The following is a 25927-nucleotide window of genomic DNA, read 5'->3' as shown; positions in this document are numbered from 1 at the left end:
GAGGACTTCCAAAACAGGTTCTTTCCCTGTTTCTCGTGCAGGTACCTGCCAATTAATTGGTATCTGCTAATTAAACAACCACCATTGCAGGAAATAAAACTTGTCTGCGGCTATACTGCTCACATGGCTGCTATTCTTAAAATGGGTGTTTTCAGCTGAGACAAACAAGTCAAGCAAACATTGCAGAAAAAGGGCAAACTGTCCCTTTTTCTACCAAGGTCCACCACACTCACTGGCCAGACCAGAAATAAGCTCTGAATTTGTACACACACACAAAGAGGACTAGAAACACTCATGAGCTGGATGAGGTGGTCACCAATAACCATTAGGCAGAAACACTCCAGAATAAGATAACACTTATTATTTATACATCCCTGCGCTGTACAAGAGAGATGTTGCTGAAAATACTTTAGGTATGATTCAAGAGAAAGATGATCACTAATAGAGCATGAAGGAATAAACAATATTGTGCAGTTCTTCAACTAGGACAAAAAAGGGCAGAGAGGGAAATAGTAGGAAGAAGAAAAAGCTTTTGGCAAAAGGAAAAAGACCAACCAAACAAAAAATAACCCATGACATGGTGTGATGTGTGCTGACCCGTGACAGCATCTGTTTTGAGTGAAGATTATCTGTTGCTACTACAAGACATTAATATTCCATCATTCAGTAAAATGCATTTATCGTTTAGACTTTTCTCACCCTTAAAAGAAATTCAGTTGACAAATATAAAAAACCCAAACAAACAAAAGACCTCTACAGACACATAAATTCACAATAATTAGTCTCCTATTTTGACCTTCCTAGTGCATGTTTAACAGAGATAATCCCCACTCAGCCAGGATCTGAATGCAAACATCAGCAGGATGGGCTGTGGGCTCTGTTCTGTGGTGGTGGTCTAGACTCAGCTCCTGAGCTGATGACACCACAACCTCTCTGAGGCTCAAATATCTACAATTGGCACTTGTCCTTACACTACATGGTGACAAGAGGACACAAGCTATTTCTCCAAAGGTCCCACAGAGGTGATGTGAATACACTATGGCCTTATCAGCAAACTGGATAGAAAGAAGCACAGTATGGCTATCTCCAGGAGGGTGGCAGCAGACTCCATGCAATGCCATCTCCTTACATTTTTTGTGTCCCCCCTGTTGCCTGTTATACGTCATAGCACCTTTAGGGGAACGCACACATCCTTTGCAGGATCCTGTGTAATTCCTCTCTCAAGGAAACCACACTTGATTCCCTTCTCATGGTCTTCTCCAAGGTCACAAGCACTTAAGCTCAAATTTGCACCACGAACATGTCTCAACCAGACAAATGATGGACGTACAGACACTTGCAGCAGCTTATTCTTTGCTTTGCAAACTTATACACCAGCTCTCCTGGCTTTTCTGGTCAGAAGCTGCATCAGCCCCCGATTTCTGATCTGATTTTGTGGCCAGTACCTATCCCCCACAAGGGACCTTATTCTCTAAACTGAACACAGCGTGTTACCATCTAACCTTTCCCTTAAGTTAGTAAACACTCCAACCACTCAAACAGTGAATGGACCAAAGATCAAACTGAAATTATTCCAAAGAGACTGTGAAAGGGACTTGCAAAGGCATTAACTAAATAGCATAGCAATTTCTAACTCAGAAGGTGGCCTCCTGGATATATCCTCACCTGGTTCTGTACATAGCATTGGAAAAAAAAAAAACCTACTTTTTCCAAAAGTCTTGTCATAAAGCAGCAACGGTAGATGGTTAAAGCTTTCACAGGATTTCTTTTAATAGACAATATTTTATGTCAAGAAATTTGAAATTTCTTACTCATGTTCCCAGTATAATTTCTACTATAATTAATTGACCTAATTATGCTGTTCCCTGCTGAACACTTAGAGGTGAATCAGAGGAAGGATCACTTTACCCATGACTGACTTGACTTAAGTCTTCCACAAACATCTCCTCTTGGTAACAACTGAAAATAGATACTCAATCAGATATGTTGCTGGTTTGAGAAGCTCAGTTGTTTTTAGGACCTCCTGGTATCTTAAGATAGTTACAGATGCTTATCTTTTGATGAAGCAGCTTTCATACTGGAGCAGATCAACACATTTTCACATAGCTATTCATTATTTACCTTGCTCCAAAATCAATCCCAAACCAAACAGTATGAGTCCAGCTTGGTGGTTTTCTTTTTTAAAAAAGCTCCTCTGAAATCAGGCTTCTTAGACTAAAGCTGAGCATCAAATAATAGTAGCTTAATTCCCCAGACTGTGAGCATTTAAAGAACTTCTGCTGACCTCAATGTAAGCTCTTACACATTCTACTGAAAAGAGGTTATTTGCTTTTATGCCAAAAAGTGGAGCATAGTTTTAGACTTCTAAAGTCTTGCTTTTGCTGTAAAGCAGAGTGAGAGCTCGGTGCCACCTCAGTTGGAGGACTTGGATGCAGAATCCAGTAAGTCTAGTGAGGTTCTTGTATATGGCCCCTTTCCTGCTTCATCTCTTAAATAAGGCTTGGATAATCATATGCAAAAAAAAAAAATCCCTGCTATAGCAAGCTGATTCCTGTTTTTTATCATGATCCATGAGTTTCCATCACTGTGTGAAACCATCTCAGTTCATCAACAGAGGAGCTACTTTTTCCAGTGACACTAAACACAAGTGATGAGAATGCAGCTGGCTACCTAGGAAGCACACAGCAAAATCCTCTGTCTCCATCAGAATAGGAAGTTTATAAACCAGAGACAGATACACATTTATGCTTGCGTAACTCACTTTACACAAAATACTGTTGGCGGTTATCAGGACTACCCAAATACTTCCTATATAAACAGTTCCATCATTTTTGTTTCTATCACTTAGCTGTAGCAACAGTCAGTGATTAAAACCAGGTGTAACTGGATCTACAACTAACTGCTGAAACGTCTTGCTGGAAGGAAAATTAGTATCACCCAGAGTCTGAACAAAATGCCTTGAGGTGCAATGTTTGAAAGAGGATGGAGCAGCAAACTGCACTGTATTCTTCCAGCATATTGTGACTGTAGAAAGGCTATATTTCTATCTTCTGCTAACCCTCTTCACCTGATTTAACTGACTCAGTAAATCTGAATCTAGCTGTAAATCAGGATCGTAGTCATGCAACATTCCTTGAATCTTAGACACTCAGAAGATAATTCAATTCATTATCTTTAAACACTCTCCAGAGGTTTCTTCTTTCTGTTAGCTACAAAAGGAGCTGAAAGTAATGACCTAGATTAAGGCTTCATGAATCCAAGACTAATCTACAAACTACTAGCCACTGCTATTGTTTGGTTTTTGATAGAGCCATTCAGTTTGGATATAAAGATGAGTAACCACCAACGCAAGTGATAACTGCCCTGTGTGTTATGGATCCCTGTATGGATGCTAAACCAGTGGGTTTTTGACAACTGTCAGCCAGGAAGATTTTGAAGATTAAACTGTCTTAGCAATGCATGAATGTGATTTGACAAACCCTGCTCTGTATGAGGCAGCCTGTTATTAATTTCTCATTTCTTTGATTCCACCAGAAGACCACAAGTTTATCAGGCTGGAAAAACCTAGAAAATTCATTTCGCTCTTCTGTCCCATTCTAGGGCACACTCAGCTCTTTACATCATTGCGACAGATATTTCAGTAACATTTTCTTAAACCCATGATGAAAGCTCCAAGACCTCTCCAGACAACCTATTAAATCATCCAGCTACTAAAACCTCTTTTATTGTGTAACCTGGATCTTTCTTGTGATTGAAGTCCATTATTTCCCATCATTATTTCCACATGGAGAACAGATTGTTCCCTTCCACTTTATAACATCTCATTTACCTGAAATCTGTTATCAAGTCCTCCTTACCTATTATGTATGACCTACACAGTACCAATTGGTGGCAGGGGCTTTACACACAAAATTAGATAGTCCTCAAGGGCTTCAATCCTATCTTCATCTATCCTGTAACAATCATGACAAAAGGATCCTGGAAAAGGGCAGAAGTAGAGGGCTACAGCTGAGACACCATTAGCTTACTTGAAAGGGCAGCACCTTCAAGCAGAAGATTTGTTCTGATAGTTTTTCTACCTCTAACTGAATATAAAGAGATATTCTGAAAGAGGTGGTTTAGCAGAATTAGGGCAATGGGTGGCTGAAGAGGGAATGGTTTGCTTAAAGACATACAAAGGAAAGAACAATGTGAGAAATTTCAGAGGAAAGAGAAGAATCAGCTAAGAAGCTTAATGGTCAACAGCATGACTGAGAGCTGATGAGATGAGATGGAGGCAATAGGAACCAGACAGCCATTCTCTGTTTACTGCTCTTGCTTTCACCTCCTCTCAGTCATCTGACTTGTGGCCAAGCTGATGGTTGTGTCCCTCTGTCCCCATGGCAGTCGGTTGGGCAGTAGCCATTATGATAATGGAAGAGACCAGCATCCACCTCCAAACCCTCTCCAGGGTATTTATAGAACTGGAGATCATTCAACTTACTTTCCACATTGATCTTGGCTTGGGTCTTGTCATCAGGACTTTCACAACAGTAGAAGCCCCGGTCTGCAAAGGAGATGTCCTTAACTACCAGGATATGTTTTGTTCCCTCAGCTTTGATCTCTATTTTTTCACTGGGCTTCAAGACAATGTTGTTCCTCATCCACTTCACCTCTGCAGGCTTGGTCAGCTCTACCTCCAAGGTCACTGTATCTTTCTCTTCAACTGTTTTGGGCTCCAGTTTCTTCTTGAATGAGATTGGGGCCTCTGTGAAAGGAGAAGAAATATTAGTAAGAATGCAGAGGATCCAGAAAAAGACTTTCAGAGAAAATTTAAATAGTGGCTCATGTATCTCCAGTCCAAATGCACTCTGGGCTTCCCTGTTTCATGATGGAAAAGCAGAATTTCCCTACTAACATAATCAGAAGGAAGACTACATGACAATGTAGGTTGTAGCACCAGTGACAGGGGCATGATCACCTCTTACCTCGGACTCTGAGATTGGCTGTGCTTTCTACACCCTCAGCATTAGCAGAGATTTCAGCTGCATCTTCCAGTGTCAGATCAGTGATGGTGAGGCTGTGGTTAGTGTCCTTGTGTGAAATCACGTACTTCTTGCTGGCTTCAATCTTGACACCATTCCTGAGCCAAGTGACCACGGCATCACTGGGAGAGACAGTGCACTTGAACACAGCTTCTTTTCCTTCCTCAGAGACCACACTGATGAGACTGGTAACAAATTTCACCACTCTGGGAGCTGATGGATAGGAATAAAACATTTAGGAGACATAGCATAAACACCTTCACAGAGCCAAAAGCTTTGACGATTTTATTGGAAACATCAATTTTTCTTATTTAGAGTGAGTGATCATAATAATGGATCATCATGTTTCCCATGTCTAAGTTTTGTGTCTGAAGACACCAGAAAAGAGAGGCAAGCAAACAGGGGGTAAAATCTCATCTTAAGTTTGGGATACTTAATTGCAGCCTCAAATGCAATATAAAGGTCAGTTTACCCACATATTAGAAGGCCTGAGCTCAGCATGTCTCAAAATCATTATGTTCTTCACAAGTAGAGTCCACTGACACTGAGAGAGTCACTGACACTGAGTTTTGTATTTTGCTGTTAACACAGCAGACAGCACAAACACTGAAAAAACTGCAGCTTTACAGAGTTGTAATAGGTGAGGACAAAACCCAAGGACCCCTCTACATTGTCACCATTGTAGACATACCTTTGGGGGTGATGGTAATGGTGCTCTTGTCACTTCTGGACTCGCAGGAGTATTCTCCCTCATCCTCAGCCCGGATCCCTGTTATTGTCAGGGTTCGCTTGATCCCCTCCTCATGAATATGGAAACGCTTGCTGGGCTTGATCTCTGCTTTGTTCCTTCGCCACACCACCTTCCCTTTGGCATGGCTCACATCACAGGTCAAAGTGACACTGCCTCCAATCTCTGCATTAACAGCTTCAAGCTTTTTGACAAACTTCACTGGGATTTCTGAGATCCAGAAGAAGGAAAAATGATGAGAAAGGAAAAAGATAATAAATGTGTTCTAAGAAACTGGCTCCAGCCAGCTTAAAAAATATAAAATAAACAACCCCAGAAGATTCTGGGGGATCAGGGTAGGCAGAAACAAACCAGAAAGGTTTAAATTTAGGAAGATTCCATTAGCATGGTATCTTAATATAATTATGTAAAGCAAGAACAGTGTCTAAAAACATGGCTAGGTATTGTCTTTCTAATCTTTTACCTGATGAGACCACATGGTGCTTTAGGTCAGAGCCTGATTTGCCTGACTGAAAATCTGTACAGATGCATAAGCCACAGCCACCTTTATCTCCTCCATCACTGGAGACAGAGCTAATGGACTCAGAGAAATACAGGGTGTGATTTCTATACTCTTGAAGTGATACTTTAAAAGATCATGATCTACTAGAAACTACGTTTCTGCAATGACTCCAAAGGGAGCTGAGGGAATGTGTCTCAACTGCTGACAACTCCAGTGTGAGTGTCTGAAGAGAAGAAAGGAGGGCTTTGCTCTGGGACATTACCCCTCTCATCTCCACCCTTGGATCAGCTGTACTTAACTATTCTTGTCAGTTTATAGCCTTAGCCTTGACTAAAGAACAGCATCCAAGGTGCACCACCCCACAAAAAGAGGAAGATACAATTCAGATCCAGTTCCCCCTTGTGACTAACTCATACACGCAACATCCCTCTAGATCCTCATCAGCTTTGTCATGCCAGTGAGCAGTGGAGAAGACCTAGGGCTCTAATATGCCCCAGCTACTGTGGGAGGAGGAAGAGCAGCACGATGAGAGTGGAGAGCAGATGCCAGGAGAAGCACTTGTCACAGGCATCCTTGACACCCTGAGTGGCCAGCAAAGGGTAGAAAACGGGTTTTTGGAGCAGAAGAACTTTGCTGGCCTATGGTGGGGCAGCCACAGCAGCTATAACAGCAATTCAAGCCTTGAGGTTGTAACAGTTTTAGAAGGAGTTTGTACTTCACCTCTACTCTACCATGGGAGAAGCATAGCTGTTGGGTTGAGAAATGACCTGTGTAATGTTCTCAGCTTACCTTTCACCTGTACTTTGAATTCTTGCTTGTCACTCTTTGCCTGACATGTGTATATGGCAGTGTCTGTGCTCTCAGCCAGGTTCACTGTCAGGGTCCTGGATGCACCCTCACTCTTGATCTCATATTTCTTGTTTGCCTTGATTTCTGTTCCATCCTTGAACCACCTCACTGCAGCAGTTTCAGGAGTAATTGAAGTAGTCAGTGTGATATTTTCATGTTCTTGAACAATGAGAGGCTCTTTCTGGACAACTTTATTTTCAAATTTAGCCTCTGGTTCTAGAAAAGTCATTAAAATAGGAAAATTAACAACTTAAGGATTTGAGCATTAACACAGCATTTTCTATTACTCTCTTTTCCTGACTCATAACATCAGCTCACCCATAATTCGTGATAACCCAGGGAATATGGCTGGGTATTTGTGGCTAGTATAATAATTTGCTGAGGGGGAAGAAAGAAAATAATCTGTCAAGCAAACAAAAGCTTCTGCTTAGAAAAGAAGCAAAGGAAAGGAAATGCAAATATACATTTTATCTACTGCCCCAAAAATACTTGCTTCTCAGACATAAGATGACCTGTATAATTCTTTCCTCTTCCATTTTTAGGATTTTAGATCAAATGAAAAAGAAATATTAATGTGCTAACTTTGAATTTATGGCCTGTTTTCTTTTCTGTTTTCTCTACTGTCTTTCTCTTTGCTTCTTCTTTATCTTGTACAATACTTGGCCACAAAACCAGACAGTTTTGGGGTACACACAAGCAGCACACCAGCTTTACTTACTCACCTTTCTCACATCTCAATTGCTGCTCTTCAAGATTTCTTACTCATACTTTCAACTCCCCACCACTGTAAAAAGTTGGGCAACAGGGTGTATGAAGGAGGTAAGCAGAAACCTACATAGCATTTCCATAGCCAAAACCAGTAGATTAAAAAGCACGAATTAATGTGTGATGGGGTTCACTGGTGTTGCTTCAAGGAAAATGGTGGTTGTACTATGGCCGCTGGGTAGGGAATATCCAGCTTTCTTCTAAGCCATACAGGTTTCTTCTTAGAGCCTCAAAGTGAATACTCACCAGTTGGTTCCACCTTGAAAGTCAGCCGCTGGCCTGCAGCCTCACAGATGTATTCTCCAGCATCTTTCTTCTCCAGCTGCCCTATGACAAGGCGCCGGGTTTTACCGACAGATTCTATTTTGAATTTCCTGGAGGTTATGAGCAGTTTTCCATCCTTGAACCATTTCACTTCAGTTGCATCCTGTGCTACCTCACAGCTGAGGGTGGCACTTTCTGTCAGGACAGCATTAACCTCCTTCTGGACTTGTTCCTGGTTTATAAATGCAGGTTTGGGCTCTGAATGTAGAAAGGAAGAAAATATTGACTAAGGAATTCAAATGAGATCAATCTTACAGATTTCTGTACACAGGCTTGGAAAATATTTAGATTGCCACTTGCCAAAACTAACTGCCTTCACTGGGCAATATTTACCCTCCTGTGAAAATAGGGAAGAGTCAAGGAAGGCAAGGAACCAAAAGGGTCCTTGACATCAACACAGAACTATTGGCTTCTGGAACAGATTCTTCATGGTCTTTTCCACTGTCACAATGTGACTGTCAAAACAACAAAGGAAATATTATCTCCCTGCAAGTGCTCAGGTAGGTTTCAGGATCACGGCTGGCAAGGTAACCAAGACTGTTGCAACATCAAAACTCCTTTTAGTATCGCATACTAGAAACAGTTTGGGCACCTTGTGAATACTGTTCCAAAGCACAATTGCTGAGAATCTTTCATGACAAAGGGATATTTAGCACCTGGCAGAAATACTAGGGCATCTCAGAAGGCTGAGACCTCAAACAGACAACAGCCCAAATTCGTAAAAAGTGCTGAGTTTTCAACCCATCTCAAGGCATGCTGCTGCCGAAACTGCAAATGACAAAACACATTCCAGCCTCTCAGATTTAAGAAATGGGATGAGCAGTCTAACAGGAAAATGATTTTTTGAATGGCTGTTTCCTTTTAAGAAGTTCAGTGCATAAGAATAACCCTTTGGGATTCCAGAAATGGGAGAAATATGAATAATATATTGATTATTATTTCTATTATATTTATCTGTGGCTATTATTATAAACAGAGAATGACATAGGCCTTTGTGTCATGTTAAATCCAAATATTCCCACTTCTAGAAATCCAGGCAATAAGGTACAGAAAATCAGATGATGTCTCAGCTCTACAGTCTGAAACAAGGCCCTGATTATTCCAAATGATTATTCCAACTCTATAATCTTCTTCTGTAATTCAGACACAGTGTGTCTCACCTGTGACACTGATCTTGAAGGTCAGTTTCTGGCCAGCAGCCTCACAGCTGTACTCCCCAGCATCTTTCTTCTCCAGCTGACCCACCACCAAGCGACGCAATTTGCCCTCTGACTCCACCTTGAACTTCTTGCTGGACGTGATCAGCTTCCCCTCCTTGTACCACTTCACATCAGTCTTCTCCTGAGCCACCTCACAGCTCAGCATAGCGTTTTCTGATAGCGCAGCTTTCACCTCTTTCTGCACCTTCTCCTTGTTTGTAAATACAACTTCTGGCTCTGAAAAGAGAGAGAAAATCAGTGTCTCCAAGATATGATGTTGCCTAATCCCCTTATTGTGGCTTACAGGTAACACTGGAAACCAAGCCTGCGATTTGACAATGAACATCCAAAGCTACTGGAAGAACATGCGAACCATTTTGTGCTGGGGGTTGACTGATTAATTTTTTTAAAGCCTTTTGTTGCTTTGTCACAAATCACACAAAGATTAGTATATAAACATCAGTTAGCTAGAAGATCACCTGCATGGTTCATAGGAGCATTGTATGGCAGGATCTAGTCATGACAGGAAAAGTTTTGGTTGAAGGTGAATGTAGTATAACATAGTTTTAGAGGCAAGAGCTCCTATGCTGTCTCACAGAACTGTATCGTTTGCTTCTTTGGTTCTCAATAGCTGCCTCTGTTGTCTCTCAGGTCATTTTGTTAAATGAGAAGGGTGCTAGACCAGGACTGACATGTTCAGGACTATGTTAATACTCCTTACTGTGACCTTGAAAAAAGCTCAGCTCATGTTACACCCAAATGTTGAAATTCCTTTTGTTCTCTAGAAGACATATTAGTCATCCAACTTAAAAGAGGATCGGGAGGTAGAGAGGGAATTAGGAAGCTGAATCCATACTACCACTCTACAGCCCCAGTAGGGTTATGCACCTGGAATGAGTTTCCACAACAAATTCTTTCCCTAATTGCCATTTCCCCGATGCCTTAAAGAACTTAACATGTATCAAGTCTTATTGCCACATCTTTCCCTCAGGCTAAGAGAAAGAAAAGCAGTACAGACATTGAGCAGATACGTAATCACTCTTCACCATGAACCTGATCTAAAATGCACTGAGAATCAGCTGCAGTGCAGGTTTGTTCTCATTGCACCAACATGTGAAGATGGGGATGTGCAGTAAGCGAGTCCTTTTTCATAGCCCTTTTCCTACAGTGATGAGCAGCTCCCAAGAATGCAGCTCCCTGTTTAAACGTCTTACACAGTTTTACATACACACATGCATACATATATATAAAGAGAACTGTATTTGTAACTATTTGACTGATTTCCACATTATAGCTAGGCCATCCAATGATGGTCTCCAAAAATATGAACAGTAAAAGGAAAAAACCTCATGAAATAATACTAATTTTTCTAAATATCCTAGAAATGGGAATGATGGGCCAAAGAATCTCCTCTCACCGGTGACATCGATCTTGAAGGTCAGTTTCTGGCCAGCAGCCTCACAAGTGTACTCCCCAGCATCTTTCTTCTCCAGCTGACCCACCACCAAGCGACGCAGTTTGCCCTCTGACTCCACCTTGAACTTCTTGCTAGAGGTGATCAGCTTCCCCTCCTTGTACCATTTCACATCAGTCTTCTCCTGGGCCACCTCGCAGCTCAGCGTGGCATTTTCTGATAGCACAGCTTTCACCTCTTTCTTCAGTTTGTCTTTGTTGATAAACGCATCTTCTGCTTCTGTGGGGTGGGAGAAGGAATTTAAAAATCACAGGTTTGTTCAGGCTGTGCCTGAACACTCACAGTCAAATGCAAAATCCTGATTACAAGACTTTTCAGCAGCTCTGTCTCACCCACAGCTAAGATACACTCAGACAGGACACAATTCTCTCTACAGTCTAGAGCTGTGCCTCAGAATTTCTGAGGAAAATGAATCAACGCCCAGGAGTTAAGGTTCTTCCAACCCCCATGAATCCATAAGAAATCTGACTTTTTGTTCCTTAATGTAATGCACAAATAAACACCCAATCTCATCTGCCACAGGGACCCAGATGTAAGCCTTGCCTGCTCTAGGGACTTCTTGAGAATGATTCCAGATCTATTTTCCCACACATACAGGAGATGGCCATAAATCCTTATAAATCACAACAGCATATGTAAATTTGACTATATTGTCCTTACTGGGAAATCAGAAAACAACATGGACTGTTGAGTGGATGAAGACATCTAGCCATAGGCATCTGTGTGACAGTGGATGCACGCAAGCTGGCTGCCTGATCAACCTCAATACTTAACATCCAGTCTACATGGTTCCTGAAGCCCAGACAGTGGTTCAGTTTTGCCTGTTGTAAACGAAAGTAATGGACTGCTCTGTGATGAGAGCCAACATGTCCTCTCACCTGTGACACTGATCTTGAAGGTCAGTTTCTGGCCAGCAGCCTCGCAGGTGTACTCCCCAGCATCTTTCTTCTCCAGCTGACCCACCACCAAGCGACGCAATTTGCCCTCTGAATCCACCTTGAACTTCTTGCTGGAGGTGATCAGCTTCCCCTCCTTGTACCATTTCACATCAGTCTTCTCCTGAGCCACCTCACAGCTCAGCATGGCGTTTTCTGATAGCGCAGCTTTCACCTCTTTCTGCACCTTCTCCTTGTTTGTAAATACAACTTCTGGCTCTGAAAAGAGAGAGAAAATCAGAGTTTCTTTAAAACATGATGTTGCTCAATCCTCTTACCTTGACTTACACATAATACTACATATAAAGCTATTGGAAGAACGTTAAAACCATTTTGATGAGTGCTTTTTTGGGGGGAGGAGGAAGAGAAGGGGGTAAGTGGTTGTGGGTGGTTTTCAAAGCTTTTTTTTGTGTATTGTTTTGGTGAGTGCAGCCACTGGACTGACACACTACTACTCTCCACTGTGCCCCTGCCCTGCTCTGAAATTCACTGAAAATCACCTGCACTGAAGACTTGTTCTGGTTGCACCAGCATGTGGGGATTGAGAAGCGCAATCAACACATTCCTGTTCACGGTCTTGTTGCTTTAGAAATGCATAGCCCCTTAAGTTTAACCAGGATGGGTCCCCATCTTAAATATTTTATATTGTTTTACATAGAAGATACATAATATTTTTTTTTTCTAAATATTCTAGAAGCAGGAAGGCCAGGCCAGGCAATTTTCTCCCACCTGTGACATCGATCTTGAAGGTCAATTTCTGGCCAGCAGCCTCACAGCTGTACTCCCCAGCATCTTTCTTCTCCAGCTGACCCACCACCAAGCGACGCAGTTTGCCCTCTGACTCCACCTTGAACTTCTTGCTGGAGGTGATCAGCTTCCCCTCCTTGTACCATTTCACATCAGTCTTCTCCTGGGCCACCTCGCAGCTCAGCGTGGCATTTTCTGATAGCGCAGCTTTCACCTCTTTCTTCAGTTTGTCTTTGTTGATAAACGCATCTTCTGCTTCTGTGGGGAGGGAGAAGGAATTTAAAAATCACAGGTTTGTTCAGGCTGTGCCTGAACACTCACAGTCAAATGCAAAATCCTGATTACAAGACTTTCCAGCAGCTCTGTCTCACCCACAGCTAAGATACACTCAGACAGGACACAATTCTCTCTACAGTCTAGAGCCGTGCCTCAGAATTTCTGAGGAAAATGAATCAACGCCCAGGAGTTAAGGTTCTTCCAACCCCCATGAATCCATAAGAAATCTGACTTTTTGTTCCTTAATGTAATGCACAAATAAACACCCAATCTCATCTGCCACAGGGACCCAGATGTAAGCCTTGCCTGCTCTAGGGACTTCTTGAGAATGATTCCAGATCTATTTTCCCACACATACAGGAGATGGCCATAAATCCTTATAAATCACAACAGCATATGTAAATTTGTCTATACTGTCCTTACTGGGAAATCAGAAATCACTACTTAACATCGAGGCTGCACAGCCCCTGAAGCCCAGACAGTGATTCAGTTTTGCCTGTTGTAAATGAAAATCATGGACCGCTCTGTGATGAGAGCAAACATGTCCTGTCACCTGTGACATCGATCTTGAAGGTCAGTTTCTGGCCAGCAGCCTCACAGCTGTACTCCCCAGCATCTTTCTTCTCCAGCTGACCCACCACCAGGCGACGCGATTTGCCTTCCGACTCCACCTTGAACTTCTTGGTGGATGTGATCAGCTTCCCCTCCTTGTACCATTTCACATCAGTCTTCTCCTGAGCCACCTCACAGCTCAGCGTGGCATTTTCTGATAATGCAGCTTTCACCTCTTTTTGTACCTTCTCCTTGTTGACAAATGCATCTTCTGCTTCTGAAACAGGAAACATCAGGGAAAAAATATGTAAGATAAAAATCACTTGCAACAAGTAGATACTACATGTATTTTGTGTCAGCATTCTTGTAAGTAACATTGCTTTACAGTTTCTTTTATCACATGGAAGAACACACCCTCAAAACATAGTACATATAATTATCATACCTCTCTGACTAGTTTTTATGAACAGCTTGAGCACCTCATATTCTTATTTTTTATAATGAAGACAAAGATAAAAATCCCTCTGGTTTTTATGGTGTTTCTACACCCCACATTTAGAAGTCGTTAAACATATCACAATTATGAGTTGCCATTTTCACTATCACATTATTTACAGGAATTTATATGTCCTATTTTGGATCAAGACTGGGTGTTGTTCAGAAAATATCTTCTAATTCAATCCCCCCAAATATAAGGGTTCCTCCATAATATGGAGAAATACTTGGGCTACATTGTACATAAAACGTCCATATAAAATTTGAAGTATACTTTTCTTTCCTCAGAAACCTGATTTTTCAGAAAACTGGCCATAGGTAATCTTCTCTTAATACCGAACACAAGCAACAAGAATGAAGTGTTAAAAATCATGTTCTTCCACAGTACCACTTAGAACTTCCATCTCAACCAGTATAGTTGGCATCAAGAGGATATCTTGTGTAATTAATATTTAGTTAGGTATATGCATTGAAAAGATTCAGTTGTCACCTTGCTAAGTAAGACTGATAAATTGCATCTTTTAGCAATTACTATAATGGTTTTCCTTTTGGCGACAACTGGCGTGATCACTGTTAGTTTTTATATCAGTGTTCACTTGACATGTGGGAGGACAAACAGACTCTAAATAAATTGTCTGCCATATTTTTTCCACTGATTTACTGCACAAGAAATATAAAATATTTTTGGTATGCCTCTATGATGGATATCACACAGCAACAAGCATCCAGGAGTTAGCATAGGTGTCTATGCTGATTTAGTGTTGCATTTGATCACTGAAGTCCATGATGTCAGTGCTACAGAATCACAAATTCCAAAGATAAACTGACTACCAAGCGTATGGGGTTTCCATTGCCATTCAGTTGCAACGCAGTAATGAAAGATAGTTCATACATCCAGCTTCAGACATCTGGGTTACCTGGTTAACATGACCTGGAAGGCTCTTTGTTCTCCCTGATAGCCATGGTGAATCCCTTCCATAACCTGTTCTGCAGCCTTCCTACCCACAGTCACTCTGCAGCCTCCTAATGCCAGTATTTTCTCCTCCTTGATGACTTTCTCCTCTGCATATCATCTCTATCATGTCTGTACCCTGGCAGTAGCTGTCTGGGAGGGTAAGGAGTAGGTGTAAGTCCAGGTCAGGTTCCTACACTACTGATCATGGCACTACATGCAGTTCTGGGAGCCACATCATAGGCTTGCCATCAATAAAACACAGTCCCTGCAGAGATGTCCTGCAGGGAGCAAGCCAAAGCTGGAACACAATTTATATGCTTTAAATTTGAGCTTCTCTGCTTATATTGGCTGTAGAAAGGGTGCGAGGAGAGATTATTGTCATTAAGGTGTCATTAACTGGGCAGTGCACATGGCCTGTGCTGGCTGATGCAAAATTTCTCAAAGGCATCTACCAGTCCACTGAAGATTAAGCAGCATTTTGGTATGTAAAAGGGCTTGAGCACACACCACGGTTTGTATTCAAAACTGGTTGCAAAAATATAAACATTTTAACTTCCATCAACAGCTTGGACACTAAATACGCAGAGGGCACTAAACAAGTTAAACTAGTCTGTTTGAATGGGGGCTGCATTTAAAATTTTATGTTAGCAGGGCAGGAATATGCCATAGGGGTTGCTTACTTGTCCTCTGCATTCTTGCCCTTTAATATAAACCATTTTCTTAGGGATAGGAAATATGACTAAAACTTTCAATAAGCTTATAAAGTGACTTACACTAGCCAGTAATTTGTCTTATAAACTTATTTTTAAGTGAAACAAGCTGTCAGTATGGATGACATTTCCAACTTCTGTTGAAACTGGTTAGTGAAGTTACACTGAAATTGAGGAAAGCCGTTTTCAGGACACAGAGCTTTTGCCAACTTCAAATCAGAATTTCACTGCATACCACGAGTATTGAAATAACAACATTTCAGGATCAGCTCTTGGTTACAAATCTAACCCTGTCCCAAGATGTTAAGCAACTGGTTCTTTTTGTATTAAGCAAAAAATCTATGGCCGCATTCCAGTATTAAACACTAAGCATCTAACCTTCAAGTGGTCCTCAAATATGGAAGGTTTTGTGCTACTAGTGGACCCCTGGAGTACAGGAACCCTGAAAAGCTTTCTGAGTGCGATGGTAACAGGATAAATTAAGACCCATAAAGCCACTGCACTTTGGGATAATCTGGTAAAATAAGGATTTCTGCAGCAAAAGAGCCAGACACTCAGAGTACTCATAATCTCTCCTGACTTTCACATCAGATCATTTTCCAGTGAGTGTGGGACTTGCATGTCATGTTACAGTTGTACACACGAGAAATACAGCAACGGTAGCTAGGCAAGCACTCTCCACTTACAACAGAGGGGAAGGTGTTACATTACCCTGCTCATCCATTTTGAAAAAGAATTGAAAACCTTTGGTTTCCGAGGCAGACAGCTAAGACTAGCCCTCAGGTAGAGGAATTTAGTGTAAAAGCACTAAATTTCTATAGGTTTTTTTTGACTACCCCTCTGCAGTAATGTATGAACTAGTTTCATCAGCTAAGCGTGAGCTTGTCGTTAACAGAAAAAAAACTGGTATAAGCCCATGTTACATTTTCTCTGAAAGATGCCTCTCAAATCTAGCCTTACCATAATCCATCCTTCACTGAAACTGGCAGTTCCCTGTGCCAAAAGCATGAGCTACAGAATTCATGATAAAGAGACAGTACCGCAACTCACATTCTCTGTATACCACTCAGAGTGGGGATTCATAACATCTGACGGTTTACAATATATGCTATGGGGAGAAGTAGAGCTTTTTGCTATAGCAGCAGTTGCACATTGCACATAAGAAATGGAAGGAGGAGGATGTCCCAAGGCAGTGGGAGAGCAGTATAGCTTTTACAAGGGGACAGCACTTGACCTATGCCCTGAAGCAGGGGCTTCAGGTCCACAGCAAGGCTGCAAACAGGAAAGTCAACAGACTCCCAACACAGTTGCTCTTCTACATAGCTGATAAAATGCCAGACCTCTGTCAGCATTGTGTGTTGTATGCTGTAAGAAAGCAGAGGAGAAAATAGATTGCCTGTTCTGATCTAACAGAGGCTAACAGAGAGGTATTTGGCTGCAAAGACAGTGAAGCATTATAAACACGAATAAAACAAAACAAAACCAAACCCTTTCCTATTATCCAGTTCAGAAATGATCACTCAGAATGTACCAGAGACATATATGGCTGCCTGGAGCCTGAGATAACATTTACTGAACCTCTTGCAAAACAAACTGAGACCAAAGAAATCTCTAGTGTGGTCAGAGTGAAAGAACAGCCACAATATTAAATTCTCAGACTCCAAATCATGTTTTTTATCATTGGGGAATGCAAATACAAATAAACACTCCTGGACTTGTGAATGGTCATTACAGGTGTAGAAATTGCAATGAACAGTCATTACCTTTGGTTCAGCAGATGTGTGGTGCAGCTGACGCCAAATTTCAAGGATCATACACTAGTATCAACTCCAAAACATTCTCAATGCAGCCACAATAAATTAGGGGTCTTGTAAACAATACTGTTTAAGTAGTACTTGGTAGACAAGTATATTCACCACTACTCTTAGCCTTACAAACCACAACTGGGTATTCAAGGACAGATTAAAAAAAAAGGGAGAAGGAAAATCTGGGGGAAATGTTGTTAAATACAAATCGTAGTTCAAGTTGCATAGATCTGTATCCATTTCTGTTCATCATCCACAAAAGTTTCATGCTGCATGGAGTTACGAGGCTGTGCTCACACCTGTGTTTGCACAGCCAGACTGGAATAATTGAAGCAATTCTCTGTTTTGGGAAGTAGGACATTGTGTAGAGAAAAGATGAAACAAAAAGGGAAGAATACAATGACTTTCAAGGAAGAATAACAAGAGGAGGCATACCAATAGTGATAATCAGATTGGAAAATGTCCTGTAAAACAGTACCCTCAAATGAAAAGTCTTCATTCCCTATCTGAGCCTAAGGAGATAAACAGTGAGTTGAGGAGCTGGTAACAGAATATCTGCATGTAGCCTCTGCCTGATCTACCTCTCTGAGAGGGTAGATGAGACCAACATCAGAAAGAATTTTAACATCATTTCTAATATTTTGACAGTGAAAAAAAAAAAAAAGGAGAAAACACCCAGACAGAAAGAAAAGACAATGAAATATCAACCAAAATACATCTCCCACCTATGACAGTGATCTTGAAGGTCAGTTTCTGACCAGCAGCCTCACAGCTGTACTCCCCAGCATCTTTCTTCTCCAGCTGACCCACCACCAAGCGACGCAGTTTGCCCTCTGACTCCACCTTGAACTTCTTGCTGGAGGTGATCAGCTTCCCCTCCTTGTACCATTTCACATCAGTCTTCTCCTGGGCCACCTCGCAGCTCAGCGTGGCATTTTCTGATAGCGCAGCTTTCACCTCTTTCTTCAGTTTGTCTTTGTTGATAAACGCATCTTCTGCTTCTGTGGGGTGGGAGAAGGAATTTAAAAATCACAGGTTTGTTCAGGCTGTCCAAAGTGCACAAAGCCAAATGCTATGCCACATTCCACAGCCCTGTCATTTTGGAATGGTCTCACCCACAGCTAAGATACAGTCAGACAGGACACAGTCTCTGCACCACCTGAGGACAACACATCAGCCATTTCTGAGGAAAATGAATCAATGCCCAGGAGTTCAGCTTCTCCCCTTCCCCACAAGAAATCTGACTCTGTTTCTTAATGCAATACACAAATAAACACCCAATTTCATCTGCTACACAGACCCAGATGTAAGCCTTGCCCACTCTAGGGATTTCTTGAGAATGATTCCAGATCTATTTTCCTACACATACAGGAGATGGCCATAAATCCTTATAAATCACAATAGAATATGTAAATTTGTCTATATTGTCCTTACTGGGAAATCAGAAAACAACATGAACTGCAGAGTGGGACTGACCTCACAGTTGAAAACATCTAGCCATAGGCATCTGTGTGACAGTGGATGCACGGAGGCTGGCTGCCTGATCAACCTCACTACTCAATCTGCTACACAGGCCCTGGAGTCTAGAGAGTGATTCATTTTTCTCTGTAGTAAATGAAAGTCATGGACTGCTCTGTGACGACAGCCAACATGTCACCCACCTGTGACACTGATCTTGAAGGTCAGTTTCTGGCCAGCAGCCTCACAGCTGTACTCCCCAGCATCTTTCTTCTCCAGCTGACCCACCACCAGGCGACGCGATTTGCCTTCTGACTCCACCTTGAACTTCTTGCTGGATGTGATCAGCTTCCCCTCCTTGTACCATTTCACATCAGTCTTCTCCTGAGCCACCTCACAGCTCAGTGTGGCATTTTCTGATAGCGGAGCTTTCACCTCTTTTTGTACCTTGTCCGTGTTTGTAAACACGTCTTCTGTCTCTGTAAGAAACCCACAATAGCCACACATAGCTTTTTTGCAGTTGTCCTCTCAGTGCTTAGTCAAGTTCCCCATATTTCACTATACTTGTCCTGACAGGTAGCATCATGATGGCTCATCAAGAACAGAAAGCACCTTCATCTCTGTTTTGCTGATAGGAGGTGAACAGGTGTATGAGAATTCTGGGATAAAGTTAAAAATCTGTTTGAGCACAGGTTTGAACCTAGGACTTCCAGCACCTATACATAGTGCCTGAATCCTCCTCCATTTTCTCTCTTTTTCTCTTCCTATGTCTCTCTAAGCTTCCAGTGAATTAGAACACAACAGCCCTGATATCCTCATATGCAGGAACCATTGCTCTTTTTCTGCCTATTTGAGTCACTCAAATTCAGTCATTCTCCATCTAAACAGAGCTCTTCAAACACCTCTTTCCCTGGACTTCTGTTATGTCCTTACGCTGAGATCCTGCAGGTTTCCTGCAGACACACCAGCTAATTGTGAGGGGTGCAAAGGTTATCATTGTTGCCCACAATACTTTTGTGGTTACAACTAGTCATGGGTGCAAAAGTGTGTGTATAAAATGTTGATATGACAGTTGGTCTAAAAAGCAAGTTCTACAGCTGAAATATTTCATCACAAAGAGGTTGTGAGATGATCTTCTGATTGTAAGATACTACCCCAATGAATATTCATTTATCTTTGGCATTTCTATCATTTTCTCACCTCTGACTTTGACTTGGAATGTTGTTCTGTCATCCTTCGTTTCACAGGTATAGCTCCCTTGGTCTTGCTGTGTCACCTTCTTGATGATGAGCTTGCGGTGTGTCCCCTGGGAGACAACTGTTGTCCTCTGGTCCTGCTTCACTTCTCTTTGATCCTTCTTCCATACCACAACTCCACTTGCAGCGGACACCTCACATACCAGCTCAAGGTTGTCAGAAGAATTGACTGATATTTCTGGGGTTGTTTTGGGCTTGTTGACAAAATTAACAGTTTCATCTGGAAAGAAAAAGAGAAAGCTGAATTCAGGCTTATCAGCACATAGTTAAGATACAGTAATTACTGGTCGTTATTTCATTGCTAGTCCCACTTGGGTGATCAAGTTTCACCTCTGGAGGTATAAATGTACTTACATGTGCATGATCCTACTGCAACATAACTAAGAGAGAGTGTTAACAGCTATGGCAATAAATGGTGTTGATGAGTCAGAAAAGTCCCTCCTGAGAAACAGCAGTGTTAGAAGTGATGAGGAGCCTTTAAATGTTTCTAAGCCCATTCCTGCAGCCCCATGTTCACAATATCAGTGCCACTGAACTAATTCTTCCCTAGCCTGGATCAGGGCACACATGGGATAATCTCATTGACATGATGTTCTCCAGCTTCAAGAGGACTAAGTTAATATATGAGCCAACAGTGTCACATCCTTTTGTTGAGACTGGTCTTCGCAGTAGAGAACTCACAACTGCTCACAGCTCGTATAGCTCAAGCAGAAGATGTTCCTGCTTTGACACCTCAGCTCAAGCTCTGCTGACTGCACAGACTGGTGGCCACACATATGAGCTGTGCACACACAGTGTGCACCATGTATGAAGCAGCAATACAGCATTTTTATCAATTCAGGTTTTTTGCAAGCATATTCATAGAGATAAAAGCAAAGGTAACTAAGTAAGTGGAGACAGGCACCTTGCATGTAAAATGTGAGCAAACCTATTCCACATACCTTGTCCCCTAAGCTAACGAGCAGTATTTGATGAGCATGTCAGGTTTTTCATACCCTTCATTCCATCAAGGCAGCCCTTGCCTGAAGAGCAAGCTAATGGCTGTCAGCTATAACCAACCTTATCTTAGTATTGCATTTCTTTTAGCAGCAACTGTTGCTTTCAGTCACCGAGTATCTCAAGGACAATTGCTATACTACACCCATGCCAGGCCCATCTGTGGCATCAGAGAACAAATATCTCATTAAAAATGGTAAGCATTAGGACTGATCTATTCTTTAAAAAATGAGATGACCAAAGAAGGGAAGTCCATCCAGAATCCTGCTGTTCAAGATTATTGGGGTAACTCATCACCACAAAGACAGATTACTTCCCTGCCGTAAGACCCTCCCAGTGACTGTGCAGCTTTGCTTCTTATCTCTTGAAAATGTTTATGGTGGTGTGAAACAAGGTGGAAGTTGCCATAGCTAAGGTTTTGTTGACAGGTTGCAGCTTTATCCTTGTTCATCAGAAAGTTATTGGGGGCACACAGTGATAGCAGATACCAGTTTTCTTTGCCTGAGCCATGTAATGTTTTACCATAGGTGAGACTCACCTAACCTGCACATGGTCATCACAAAGTTAGGTATCCAGCCTCAAGTAACCATGCAGGCTTTCTCTGTATTTGATGTTCAGACAAAGGCAGGTCCAGAATGGGTTTTAAATCCATATTAGATAGCTCTCATTGGACAGTATAGATTAGATTACATAAATTTCTCTTTGCGGGGTCAGGTCAGACTGGTTGGCTCTTTTAGACCAGTTTTTCAACGGGTAAAGTCAGGAACTATGAATTACACTCAAAGTGAAATTGCATAATGCTGGATTATTAACCAAAGAGAACTGGAAATGAGATGCAGAGTGAATACCTGAGGCTTGCGACATTAACCCACTTTTAGAAATAAGGTTCCCACCAGGCTATGCAAATTGAATCAGTTGAATTTCTCAGATACAGAATTTCACAGATAAATTCTTGTGTCATTTGATACTCTGGCTCCATCCTGGATTGGAACGCATCAGTGACAAACATTTCTCTCTAGGCTTGACCTGACAGCCACATGCTTTAACACGTGCTTCATGCTGATGGGCATGTGCCATGAACTAGCAGCTTCACTTACAGTACCACAGGGAGATGTCGCAGAGATCATGACAGTGTCCTTTGGGAACAGCTGGAGACACTTAACTCTCAGAATCAGGAGTTAAACTTGTCAAAGGAGCATTTTCACAGATTTTAGGACTACATCAGGCAGGAGGTTCAAAGTTGATATACACTTTGAGCTAAAATAATAAAGGCCAAATGTGGCTTTCAGCCTGTTCAACCAGTGTGGTGGTTGAGTCATGACTCCTGACATAGTAAAGCTTCTGCTGATTTGAATACATAACTGTGTCATTAAATTATGTGCCCATATCATGAATTTGCATATGGACCACACTAAGGGTCAGCCTCTGAAATAGAGCTGTGCAATATTGGCCCCAAAATCTGGCAATTTACAAGGTAAGACAAGTATAATGATCAAAGTCCTGAGTTTCTAACATAGACTCAGATCCCATACTTGCATCACAGACTTACCTGAGACTTTTAAATCAAAAGTAAGAGTGTCATCTCCAATTTTGCATGTATATGTTCCTTCATCTTCTTTCGTCACGGCTGATGCCACAAGCTTGTGCAGTTTTCCTTTATCTTCCAAAGTGAATTTCTTGCCGGCTGTAATTTCTTTGCCATTTTTGTACCACTTAACCATGACGTTGGGCTCAGAGGTCTCGGAAACCAATTCAACCTGTTTTCCAGTGATGGCCCTGATAACTCCTCCACTTTTTTCTTTGTTTATGAAGTTTGCAAGTGCTAAAACAAAATATAGATGCATACTGCTGGTAAATAATTGGGGGGGGACATTAGTAAATATGTACACTTACATATACATTAGGTATTAATTTATCATAAGACCAAATGTGCATGTTTAATTATGGATCCAATTGCTAGATTCTAATTAAGAGCAGCCTTTATAAACCATATATCTGATTATCACATGTCCAAAAACCATAGCACATAGACAACTAGAGGTTGCGTGAAGTGGCAATGAAGCTCTAAGCAAAAAGGCTTAAAGAAAATATCGGAAAGGTGAGGAAAGAAGTGAAACAAGCAGACTGGACGGAAAGCAATAAAACTTTTTCAGTCATTGTATTGTAACCACCTGGCAAAGAAATTGACTCTAAAAGAAGCTAAAATGTAATCTAGATATATTAAATTAAAAATCTATGCAGATATCACATAGGGCTGAAATGAAAAGCAATTTCTTCCTGGAAATTAACTGGAGCAAAGATAAACAATAAATCTGGCACCATACTAACATGTAGTGAAATAATCAAGCCACCAATTGCCTCAAAGCACAGATTGAAAAACCCACCAATATCCTAGCTAAAAACATCTTTTCTATGTGACTCCTTGTAAAAGGGGAGTCTCCATCTTCTTTGTAGCCACCTTTTAAATACAGGAATGTGATGATAAGGCTTCTCCTAAGCCTTCCTTTCCATAGGCTGAACAAACCCAGCTCTCTTGGCCTTTCCTCATACGGCTACCCAGTCCTTGGATCATCTCTGCGAGTCTTCTATGAACCCTCTTCAGTCTTTCCACATCTTTTTTGCATAGTGAGGACCAAAACTGAGCACAGTATTCCAGGTGTGTACTGACAAGTGCCTAGTAGAGTGCCGCTCCATTAGCATTACTACAACTTAGACTACAGGTTAAAAGTTTGGGGATGAAGAAGAGGGTGATAGGTTCATTCATGCACCTTTCACTTCCTCAGAAAAATAGAGAGAAAAATACAACTACAGAAGCCTGAAGGAGCCATCTCAGATGTCTTGTTTTAATGCAGGAAGTCATGTGTTGGGGGATGCCTGGCATGTGAAGCCTCATGGCAGTGGAGGGACCGCAGTGATAAATGGCAAGTACAATTTCTAGCGGGGCTCATTTGGGCAGGGGGCCCAGGGAGTGACACACCTCTGGCCATGGCTTGGCACGGTGGCCTCTCGGCAGCCACATGATGCTCATGAGCCAGACACAGCTGACCTGCTCATCAAATGATTCACCAGCTAGCTGTGTCTGATTTACAGGAGGTACAGATAAAAAGGTGGCAATGCTGAAATGCAAAATAGTGGAACAGCATTTGTGAGCCTCATCCTGCAAGGGTGAGAAGCATCAAAGCTGATTCTCCAGGAATCAAGCTACAAACAGCAGTTGTTTAAGTTACAGCTTGTCAACACATATTTTAAAATGATAGCATTGATTACTCATTTTATGATCACATTACAGTGAAAAGTACATGGAAATGTCCAACCGCTAATTCAATTAAATCTGTGCGTAGACCCACCAGCATGAAAAAATGATGCTAAAGAGGCAGAAAGAAGAAAACCAAAATGAAGAGCAGCTGCAAAGTGTAGACAGCACTTCCTCCATGGATTTAGTCACACTTTTTAATTATTTTTTTCAGCTCTTTTGAGTTTGCTTTCTGAGAATAACCAAGTAAGTTGTCAAATGTAAAACACACAGATTATTCTGAGGCTTTGTTGTTTCCACAGAGGCCAAGGGGGGCAAGAAGCCAGCAGAATACAATGATGAAGCACCTCATGCTTACTCAGTATATAAACAGTGTGATCATTGATGGGAAGAGGGTGAGGTATGGTATGGAACACAGAAATCAAACAGCTTTCCAAAGTGAACTTGCCAATTCAAGGCAAAATCACTACAGATCTCACCCCAAATGATGTCTGGCAACAGGCTAGACTGACCTGAAGTCAGGTTGTACACTGCAAACCTCAGCCAATATCCAGATGATACCCATGAGGAAGGGTCTAAAGACACACTAGAGCTTTTAAGCCAAAATCTGTTCCCATTCAAGGCAGACAAAACTTGTACGAGCTAGTTCACAAAAGCTTGCACAGATGGGAAGGCTTGTAAGAGGGAAGCTTAATGCTGTGGTTTCGGGGTAAAAAGGTTCAAAACTCCATGTTTTGCTCTGGGAGTGAAGTGCCCATGAGATAGATAGCAGGCAATCTGGATGGAAGTGATTGTCATGAAAGCAAAAACAGCTGAACAACAGGGCAGCTGCAAAAACAGCACTGGTTCAAATCTAATAAGCAGAAAACACTAAAATAAAATTATATTTTGCTATTTATACAGCCTTCCATCTGAACACCTTGCACATAACAATCATAGAATTCTTTAATTGTTTGGATTGGAAAGGACCTTAAAGCTCATCCAGTTCCACCCCCCTGCCCTGTCCAACCTGGCCTTGAACACTGCCAGGGATAGGGCAGCCACAGCTTCTCTGGGCAACCTGTGCCAGGGCCTCACCACCCTCACAGGGAAGAACTTTTTGCTCAGATCTCATCTCAATCTGGAAAGGTATTTACCACAAAACCAAACAGACAAAAATCAAACAAATAACAAAAAAAAAAAAAAAAAGTCCCGCAATGCCAAGATGATCTTGGTCCATCAGAACTTTAATCAGAGCTGAACTAGCTCTTTAGTGACCTGATATCATGTAGCAAGTATAGGACAGACATGGTATAATGTACATCCTACCCCTCCAGCTGAATTTCTTCACCACAAGAGCACCTTTTCACTACCCAGCACTCAACCTCAAGAAGTGACTCCGAATTTCACATGGGATATCGAGACACCAATTCTTGTGAACACACAGCTCTTATCACTGAGCCAGTATGAGATCTTGCATTCACTCTCAAGTTCCACTCTGGGATGACAGACACTGTCAAGGCTAGATGTCCAAGGGAGTTATCACAACTCCGTGCACTACTTGTTGATCATTCCATTTCTGTCCCTTGATGAGTATCAGCCTAGGGTAGGAAGAGGCCATTAAA

The 25927-nt window shown here is 41.7% G+C and overlaps 1 protein-coding gene across 1 annotated transcript in view; it reads right to left on the bottom strand.

The window, feature by feature from the left end:
• OBSCN (obscurin, cytoskeletal calmodulin and titin-interacting RhoGEF) overlaps positions 1 to 25927 on the bottom strand; it is a 152360-nt gene that overhangs the window by 100998 nt on the left and 25435 nt on the right. The window contains exons 8-21 of the mRNA XM_057398901.1: positions 22620 to 22892; positions 20019 to 20294; positions 19022 to 19297; positions 18086 to 18361; positions 13397 to 13672; positions 12550 to 12825; positions 11764 to 12039; positions 10829 to 11104; positions 9373 to 9648; positions 8135 to 8410; positions 7064 to 7339; positions 5716 to 5982; positions 4968 to 5237; positions 4484 to 4747 (exon numbers count right to left, since the gene is read on the bottom strand). Coding sequence (XP_057254884.1) covers positions 4484 to 4747; positions 4968 to 5237; positions 5716 to 5982; positions 7064 to 7339; positions 8135 to 8410; positions 9373 to 9648; positions 10829 to 11104; positions 11764 to 12039; positions 12550 to 12825; positions 13397 to 13672; positions 18086 to 18361; positions 19022 to 19297; positions 20019 to 20294; positions 22620 to 22892 — 3834 coding nt within the window. The remainder of the gene's footprint in view (positions 1 to 4483; positions 4748 to 4967; positions 5238 to 5715; positions 5983 to 7063; positions 7340 to 8134; positions 8411 to 9372; positions 9649 to 10828; positions 11105 to 11763; positions 12040 to 12549; positions 12826 to 13396; positions 13673 to 18085; positions 18362 to 19021; positions 19298 to 20018; positions 20295 to 22619; positions 22893 to 25927) is intronic.

The sequence above is a fragment of the Pezoporus wallicus genome, unplaced genomic scaffold (genome assembly GCF_028554395.1).
Source record: "Pezoporus wallicus isolate ANWC-B61680 ecotype Strahan unplaced genomic scaffold, APGP_CSIRO_Pwel_v1 contig_3487, whole genome shotgun sequence".
Lineage (NCBI taxonomy): Eukaryota > Metazoa > Chordata > Aves > Psittaciformes > Psittacidae > Pezoporus > Pezoporus wallicus.
The sequence above is the reverse complement of the archived record's forward strand: the minus strand, read 5'-3'. Positions and strand labels throughout refer to the sequence as shown.